Source organism: Rhinolophus hipposideros, assembly GCF_964194185.1.
Source record: "Rhinolophus hipposideros genome assembly, chromosome: 16".
Taxonomy (NCBI): Eukaryota; Metazoa; Chordata; class Mammalia; order Chiroptera; family Rhinolophidae; genus Rhinolophus; species Rhinolophus hipposideros.
Genome location: NC_138062.1, coordinates 36930650 through 36940748, shown reverse-complemented (window position 1 = coordinate 36940748; position 10099 = coordinate 36930650). Strand labels below are relative to the sequence as shown.

The 10099-nt window shown below is 36.0% G+C and overlaps 1 protein-coding gene across 1 annotated transcript in view; it reads left to right on the top strand.

The window, feature by feature from the left end:
* Positions 1 to 502: 502 nt before the first annotated feature.
* The window catches only part of ANXA10 (annexin A10), a gene marked incomplete at both ends in the record, with an annotated part of 40263 nt that continues 30666 nt past the window's right edge, over positions 503 to 10099 (top strand). The window contains 2 exons of the mRNA XM_081077371.1: positions 503 to 602; positions 6228 to 6322. Of these exons, the coding sequence (XP_080933497.1) occupies positions 503 to 602; positions 6228 to 6322 (195 nt within the window). The remainder of the gene's footprint in view (positions 603 to 6227; positions 6323 to 10099) is intronic.

The window sequence follows — 10099 nt, the reverse complement described above, 5'->3', positions numbered from 1 at the left end:
TGCGGCTGCAAGCTTCAGCTAAAAATTCTCTACCCTGTGTATATCATCTAGATTTGTATAAATCCCATAAACCAAATTCAAATATTTCAATTTTCTCTAACATTTTAGGGCCCCTTATGTATAAAAAAGCGGTAGTGGCGAGTGCCACTTCTAATTGATATAAATGACACGAATTCCCCCATCCAGTTCTCTTTTCAATTTCTACAGTTTCTAATTCCTAAGAAAATTTTTACTGTTTGTTAAAAAGATATATATATTTGATTCTCACATTTTTCTACTATTGTTTCTAGTATCGAAGTTTCCTATGTGAATGACAGATACCAATACAGCAGAGGCCAATGGATTTTTTTTCAAATCAACCAAATTTCATCTCTGCAATTAACATACAATTAACACATTTGTTTAATAGACCTACGTGCATATCTTAGAGTAATTTTAAAATATCGAATATACTTTTGTTTTCATTTATCTGAAAAATGTTGAATTACTGCAATCTCTTCTCATGGACTCTTCTCACCAGGTGCAAGGAACCATCTTTCCGGCTCCCAATTTCAATCCCATAATGGATGCCCAAATGCTAGGGGCAGCACTCCAAGGGTTTGGTAAGCCTGATCTTTTCTATCATCTTTTATTATAATTTTTTTTTTTTTGCTTTACCTCGTTTTAAGACTGTAATATGGGTATGGCTGATGTCTAACAGAAGACAAATGGATTTAGTTAAAAGCAGGGCAAAGTAGAATAAGAAAAATTATAATAGAAAAGGATAGTAATGGTGAACAGGTTTGCTTCTCTCAAATGAAAATTTCATCTTGACTTGGTATTGCCTTCAGTTCTTAAATATCTCATCACTAACTATTGAATTAAATCCCAAACCAAGAAAACCTTAATCTAGGATAAAATATCCTTCTTTGCCCTTGTTTGTTTTCTAGCCTGTTTCTTTTGTTACGTTCAGTTTCAGCTAAATCAAACTTCCTGCTGGTTTTTGCTTTTCCACATCTCTGTAAACTGGCCCAATAATCCCCCTGCCTGGGATGCTATTTTCTTCTCATTTCTACTTTACATCCAAATTCTCTTCCTTCAAGAAGCTCTTCAAATGAATCTGCCTCTTTCAATCGTTCTCTGGGCACCCCAAACTCAACCAGCTATTCCAAACCTGGAACACCATGCTTCTGCATTCCCATATCACTAATCCGTTTTCCTGAGCTTGCTCTCTTTGTCTCACTTACAGACTGCTCTGTGAGCTCCCAGAACATGGAGTCTGGTACACAGGTGTTTAACTAGAGGCTGTTCAATGAATGAAACTAAAGTTTAGAAAAGCAGTTTATAAAAAAAGGAGGAAAACTATTGGATTCTTTTAAAAAAGATTTAATTTTTAAGATATGATATGGTACTGTTAAGCATCCATATAGTTTCGTTAAGTAAGAGCTGTTTTAAGAAGACTTCTGGTGGGCACAAAGATAAACACTGACAACATAAAGGAAACATTTGCATAAAACGTGCAAAGCCTTTCATAAGAAAGCAAGCTCTTAACTGTAAAGACAAAGTCGCTGTTATGAGAAATATGCTGTGTGTGTGTGTGCGTGCACGTGCAGTCACACATGTACACACACACACATACACCACACACACACACACACACACACACACACACACACACACTTTATTCACTTTGTGTTTTATACACTTGCAGAACCCCATTGGAAAACAATAAAGAACTTTAAACATGCTCTCTAAAGTTGACTTCAGGAGTTTACACTTTCATGCTTTTTAAAATATCAACACTCACTAGAAAAAATATAGAGACCAGATAACAATAAGTTATGGATTAAGTTTTTCTTCAGGAGAGAAATTTTTGTTTTAAAACTGTAGATCAGAGCAATCCATTCACTGAAAAAAAGTTTCTTTGCTGCAGTTTCAAGGTCCCTGTTCTTTTAATTTCAGAGACAGAATATGGATTCATTTTGACAATCATAATTTTTTTGTTTGTCAGTATTTTAGGCTGAAGAAATTCAGGAGGTTTTGGGTTTGATTGTACAGTGTCCACTCTAGAATGCCAGAGAAAGACCACAGCTCAAAATGCTTTAAAAGTCTATCTATCCTGATAACCCTGGTAATGTGTAATTGAAAAAGACAGCTACTAATATTTTCCTCAGCGAATGTGATTTTTTTCCAGCTTTACTGAGAAACAATTGACATATAACATCGTGTAAGTTTAAATTATATAATGTGATGATTTGATATACGTATATATTGCAAAATAATTAACATAGTAAAGTTCAGTTAACATCCTTCACCTTCCATATTACCATTTCTATTGTTGGAGTTATGGTGAGAAATTTTGATTTACTCTTAGTAACTTTTAAGTATACAATACAGTATTGTTAAGTATACTCACCATGCTGTACATTAGATACTTAAAACTTATTCCTCTAATAAATGGAAGTTTGTACCCCTTGACCAAAATCTCCGTTTCCCCCAATCCCCAGCCCCTGGCCATTTCTATGAGCTCAGCTTTTTTCGATTCTACATAAAAGTGAGATCATACAATGTTTGTTTTTCTCTGTCTGACTCATTTCACTTAGCAAAATGCCTTCCAGACTCATCCATGTTGTCACAAATAGCAGGATTTCATTATTCTTTATGACTCAATAATATTTCACTGTGTGTGTGTGTGTGTGTGTGTGTGTGTGTGTGTGTGTGAGGTGTGTATCACATTTTCTTTTTCAATGTAGCTGTTGATGGATACCTAAGTGATTTCCACATCTTGGCTTCTCTGAATATTGATTTCCATATCTTGGCTACTCTGAATATTGGTACAAAGAACCTGGGGGTGCAATATCTCTACAAGATAGAGATTTCATTTCATTTAGTTAAATACCCAGAAGTAGGATTGCTATATCATATGGTAGATCGATTTTTAATTTTTTAAGGAAACTTTATAATGTTTTCCATAGTAGCCACACCAGTTTGCATTCCCACCAACAGTGCATGAAGATTCCCCTGTTTCCACATCTCTTATCTTGTTGATAATAGCCAGTCTAACAGGTGTAAAGTGATATCTCATTGTGCTTTTGATTTTCATTTCCCTGATGATTACTGACATTGAGCACCTTTTCATGTGCCTATTGGCCATTTGGATATCTTCTTTGGAAAAAATGTCTATTCAGATCCTGTGCCCATTTGTATTTGAATTATTCGGGTTTTTTGCTATTGAGTTGTATGAGATACTTATCTATTTTAGATATCAACTCCTTATAAGATAGACGGTTGCAAATATTTTCTCCCATTCTGTAGATTGCTTTTCCATTTTTGCTGATTATTAAAATAATAGGAAAAAAGAGAGAAAATTCATTGATCTGTATTATGTCTGTCCAGAAAATGCTGAAGTAACATCTCTTCTCTTATGAAGCTATGGAAAAGCAGATAAATTGGTCACTTCATGAGATGATAACTGATGATGATGATAATAATAATGATAATAATAAAATAGAGTGTACTTTCTTTTGAAAGTAGTGCTGGATGGTTTACGTTTCAAAAGATGATATAGCACAAAAACTGTTAAACTTTCAGGTAAGACAAGTCCTGCAGGTCAGGAGGCTACAGAAGAATACCTCCTTAAGGTGCTCTTAACAAGTACATTGTAAGTTTTATACAGGAAAAGCAGATGTGGAAGAGAGGATTTTTCAATGCTTATGAGACGGGCTTATTTTACAAGGACAATGACAAACAAACCTACATAATGTAAATGGCAATTATGTTGACAAAAATGTTATAACCAAAAGATAAAATCCTAACCCTACATTTCCCCCAGGAGGAATAGTTCAGCATTTACCAGTTCAGTGCTCATGGTTACTTTGTAAAAAACTACCACAAATAATAGGAATCAACAGTACATCATAAAAGTCTAAAACTTGTCATGGCTCATTATGCCAGGAAATAAAAATTATCTAGAAACTCCTGTCTAGAAACTCCTACTACAAGGAAAGAAAGAAAAAAACATACGATGATTCTAAAAAAGAAATTAAAATTCTCATTTACATAGAATATCATTATATATCTCAAAATACAAGGTAATTGACTAAAAAGTTATTAAAAATTATGAGTTCAATAATTTTTCTGAAATAAGGTAAAATCAAATTCAGTATCATTTATTTAAGCAATTGTATGTTAAAAACAAAATACAAATGATATAACTTGAAGCATCAATAGAAAGGCAAATATGTATAATTTTAGCAAAATAAAGCTTTTTGTCATTTGCAAGTTCTTGTCATTTGTAAAAATTTTTGTCATTTGCAAAAAAATCTTTACTGTCTTTTAGAAGAAAACAACACAAATTTGTCAGCTATATCATGTTAGTGATAGAAAGACAACTCTTCTAAATCGATTTGTAAGTTTATAGTTATTTTAAACATTTAAAAATTTTTGAGACCCATATAAAATTATACTGAAATATCTCTGGAAGAATAAATGAGCAAGAATTCCAATGAACATTTTGAAAAATAAAGAGTAATTCAGAGAGGGAGGTTGTGGATAATCTTAACAGAACAACAAAAAACAGAAGACGTTACCAATTACATAAATGTGATAACAGTAAAAATAACAATGGATATAATTGAAAATCATTCTACTTATTATTAAATATGTTAGTTTTGCAATGCCCATTATGCAGCTAACAGACTCCTCTAGGACTACTTAATGTCCTTTGAGTCCAGAGCTTCACCCAGGCTAGCCCCATGGTACCATGTTGTTCTATGCCTCTCCACTGGAGGGTGTCCTTTTTCTCACAAACCATAAAGTCAGTCTTTAGAGATGATTCCATGCCTCCCTTTCTCCATTTTACAGCTTTCATACCATTTCTCTCACCTACAAAAAACACTCTGCTGTTCCTTTTGTTTCTCATTGGTATAGTTGTCTATGTAAATCCTAGTCACTTGTCCTCCTCCACTGGATATTTCAGTACTTAATTCATGGCTTTCCTATGATCCTAAGGCCATCCAGGATGGTTTTCATTTCCAAAGATTATCTGCTTAACATCCTAGCCTTTAAATTCATTTTTTCTCCTCATCTCCATTAAATATCTCCTTTTGTCAAAGAAAATTTGTACCACAAAGAATTAAACAGGCAAGGAAGACTGTTTAATTCTGTTGCAACAGAACTCAACTCCTCTGAAACAAAAGATAAGAGAGTTTTTAAGCACTGGGGTGAGCTAATGGAAAACTGCTGGAGGACACTGAGGTTTGGGGACATCGATCAATGTGATTAGGCCATCTGTATTTGTTAATTGGCACTTATCGGAAGTTAGGTTTCGGCCCTCCAACAGAGACTGAGAGATAGGGACTCTATCTTTCTTGATTATTATATTTTAAAGGGATGGCTCCCAAGAACTTGAGAAAGACGTTTCTGGGTTGCATAGCTGGCAAGTGGTTGGGAGAAGATTTACATCTCAAAAGAGTAAAGAAAAATATTCACACTTGCAAGTGTTCCAAAGTAAATGCTCTCAGAAAATGGAGATCAAAGGCCTCTAGTCAGGAAGAAACCTGTGTAAATTTTCGTCAAGATGAGGGAAGTGTTAAGACTATCTTGATCACTTTACTTTGACTACAATTACAACTAAATTTATCTAAACTAACTGTAAATTCGGGTGTTCTATCAGTTCAATTAGTTGGTATACAAGGAAGCAGAGGCCTCATAGCCCAGAAACAGAGCTTCTGTTATGAGACAGAGAGACCATATTCCATTTAAATCATCCTTCAGAAGGGTGCATATCCTTTGTACTTGCATGATTTTCTTCTCTATTTCTCCTTCTTCTTCTAGAGGTTCTGAACTACAGCAGTTATTTTTGTGTTAATGTATGTTCCTTGTAAGTCATATCCTTCTAACTATCCAACAAGAAAGATATTGTGCCTGTTTAAACACTAAGCAACACTGAGTCAGGAAAGCCTTTTCGGTGGGGTAGGAGAGGTGCTCAAAGAAAGACTATTTTCCTATGTTTCTGTATTTTTAGTGCACCTTTTTAAAAGAAAATCTGTAGCAATAGCACCAAATGAGAGGCAGGAAAAGCCTAGGCTTCATCAAGTGTTATTCTGTGATTTCTCATCTTAGTTAAAATTGCTCATTGCTTTAAAGTACCATCACAGCTTGTACATTGGTTTTGATCCTTAGATAATGGATTCCTCCTAACTATGGCGTAGCAACTTTACTAATCTTCAGTTATTATTCTTTTCCAGGTTGTGACAAAGACGTGCTGATCAACATTCTAACTCAACGCTGTAACGCACAAAGGCTGATGATTGCTGAGGCATACCAGAGCATGTACGGCCGGGTAAGGTCTCTTCATCTTGACCTATGTATTTCTAGGACAAACTCCTGAGAAATGACAATACTCTTGGAGAACAGGTACTGTTATTCTTTTCAATCTCACAGATGACAAAGCTTTTAACTTCACTGTATGTCAGAAACAGTTCCTATATGTCTCTGACATACTTCAAGGAATATTAGAAAGCTATACCATCAAATGTTTTGATGTGTGAGGTATATTCATACTCACGGGGACTCGACCAGTCCTTTCTCAAAAATCATTCAGCGTCATAAAATGAAAGTTCTGCTGGCTTTCACTGCTGGTTCGTCCAATTAGGCTGAAAAAGTTGCACTGGAAACACCCCTGTGTCAAGCTTTAGGGATAGCATAGAAAGAACTAATGATCACTAGGTCAAAAGTAAGACCGTTTCCTGCAATTCTCCACAGGTCCTCACCTAACTGGCAACCAAAGTGAATTCTCTACTAGCTTTTCTTTACACAGCATGCAATTAAGTAAACCATTAAAAAAAGAATGGCAGTTAAAAATAGTTTAAGGCAATAAAAGTATCCATCGTGGTTTAAAGTAATCACATTCTAATTTCAAGCAAGTACCATTAAAAAGGTCCCTTTCATTTGTTATGCATTTAAACCACAGTTTCAGAATAAAAACTCTTCAGGCCAGAAGGACCTGGAAGAGCAATTACTTTGTCAACTGAGCATCATCGATGAAACACTATCACAAAACTCTTCTGTATATAGTTAGTCCATATAAATTTACTTCATCTCTAAACTTCAGTCTCTGAACAGCTATAATACATGAAATAAAACATAGCCCTCTGTTTTAAAATGAATTAATTATCCAAAAAAAAATCCCACAACTACTAGTGAAATTAGTTGAATTAAGCCATGGAAGGAAACCAATTTTGCTTTTATTATTTTTTTTTAATACAGGTAAAACTGTAATCTTAGCTTATGTTTCTGTGACACCGGTGCTAGTTTTCTTTTGAAAGAGAATGTAAATACTATAAAAGTTGTAGCATTAGTAATCTAATATTGTTTTAATACATACTGCTATAGGGAGGTTATGTTTCAGTTTTTTTTTTTTTTTTTAATCAGAAGGCTTGCAGACATTTTTGCTTTTTATACATCATGTTCATTTAGGTTAAAGCATTACTTTATCAATATTTACAATATTATACTAAAATAGATTAAAACAATTAAGAAATGAGGTACTTACACTCAAGAAATCTAAAATCCATTAAACAATTTATACTCTGTGAAGCACCGTTCACTATACACAGAGGGTCTCAAAGTTTGTTAAGCTCTCACTTTTGCCGGATAATCCATACCATGTGGAAAAGCATGGCTACTGCATTAAATTTCACCAGCTGGAGTCATGCTGGCCCCTTTCCTCTGCCATACCGTACCTTTGTCAGACAATCAGTGATCGAGTCCTGCAAATTATTTTTCCTCTCACATTTCTCTCTTTTGCCCTCCACTTACACAGTCTTGATTCAGGCCTTCATCATTTGAGGCCCCGACTAATGAATGGTAAAACCTTTAGCTGGAGGCTGCTATGCCCAGTCATTCCCCACTCTCATCAATCCACACTGTAGCCAGATAGATTCCAAACCTAAATTTCCACTCTCCCACTTCAATCCCTGAATGTTTAACCTTATTTCTCACTCACAAATATCCACATGTCCATGGAATAACTCCAAATGCCTGCAGAGGGCATACAAAGCCTTACTTGCTTTGTCTCTGCTCTCCATCTTAAGCCCTCTCTCCTTTCTTCACACACTGCCAACTGCAGCCAAAGGGAACTACTTGTAGTTCTACAAACTAACCCATTCCTGCTCTATCCCCTTTAGTCATAATGTTTCATCTATCTTCAAAGGTCTGATTCCCTACTCCACACGCTGCACGCCTACTCATCTTCCTCGACGCTGAACACTTTTCCTGACACCTCTACTCCCCTAAAAGAATGGAACAGACTTGTGTTGCTACTGCATCCTTTATATAACTTTCCCTTGGTCCCCGATGATATATTAGCGAGCTTTTTATATTGGTTTCCCTATACCAGAGTCTAAATCCTTGAAAGCTGGAATGCACCTTGTTCATCCCTAGAGCGTAGCACGAACGTCTGTCTCACACACTAAGATGTCTTTAATTAATGATTGTTGAATGATAACGTGAAGGCATAGCTAACAGCACCTCCCCTATACCATGTAGTCAGGTTTTGGCTGCTCCTGGAAACCTTCCCCACTGGTCACACTCACCTTTCTGCTCTGGGCTAGATGCTTCCTGCTGGGTTCCCAGAGTTCCCTACACATGATGCTACCTCAGCCTTGCCACTGTGGGTTGTGTTGGTTTCCTATTATCTCTTTCTGACCAGACTGTAATCTCCTGGAAAATCAGGGACTGGATTATTTGCTGCTGTCCCTCCAGAGCTCAGCCCGGGGTCTGACATAGAAGAAGCACTTTATTTATAGAATAAGGGAATCTCAGGACATATATTCTACCTATTTCCTTTTATTTAAAGGGAAAAGGAAAACATCTCTTTATTATCCACTGTTTAGTTAAAATGAATTGTCATAAATTGTTTAAATTTCTCTTTTCCCTCATTCCCTGCTCTAGCTGCCCCCCAGTGAATATGTCTGACCTTCATTCAGGGCTTCTTGACTTCCCCTGCTGCTCACTCTCAGAATTACTTCTTCTGTTTCACCAAGGTGTGTCTTCTGCTACCTTTCCCTTTCTCTGACAAGCGTTTATAGATCTCCTGTATCTTAATCATTGATATTATTATTTTTTTATTAACACGGATATTCAAGATTTGACAGAATTATTTTCTTAGCTGCTGAGTAAAGTGCAATGCTAAGCCTGTTCCCTAAATACTCATTATTCAATATTTAACATTCGTGAAGAGCTGCTGAATTCCATTCAACTACTTTGCCTCATCCAAAGCAGAAACTAATCCCTAAACACAAATGAAAAGCCCTTTGGAATGCCTGGTTGACATATTTATCAATATAATTAATGAGGTCACTCCTGATCTTCCATACCAAAAAAAAAAAAAAAAAAAAGTGCTATCCTATTGACAATGCAATGAAAGCAGGGAACAATGAAATGCCTCTGAGGCTGGGCAGAGAAATCATCTATACCTGATATGGATGGCGATTAGTGATTCCTGAAGGAGCTCCAATTCAGCACTGAAGCAATTTGTTTTCCCAGTTTTCACTTAAAACAGGGATGATCAGCTCTGAAATATCCTGGCATCTGGAATCCATTAACCCCGTGGGCTTGGTTATGTAATTTAGTACAGACGCTGACTTGCCCCAAATCACACAAAGTTAAAACTCGAACCAAGGTTATCTGACCCTTAATCAAGTCTCCCAAAGTTTCTCAATAATGCCTGCTGTTCTCAACTGAATAAACACCAGATTTAACAAGGGCAGATATCTACACTGCTAATTCCCTCATATCCTTCAAGGCTTTACTCAATGTCAGCTACTCAGGAGGGCCTAATCTGACTGCCCTACTTAAAATTGTCACACATCCCAAAGACTATGCTAGAACGCCACATCTCTTTCACCTGCTCTTTTGCTTTTTTTCACAACACATATTACCTTCTCACGTATTATATCATTTATGTACGTGTTATAATGAATATTGAGTTTGCCACTTCCCTCTAGAACACAAGCACCGCAAAGAAAGAAATCTTTGTTTTGTTCACTAATGTGTCCCCAGCACTTACAACAGTGGCAGACACATAGTTGGTGCTCCAAACTGAATTGTGTCCCCT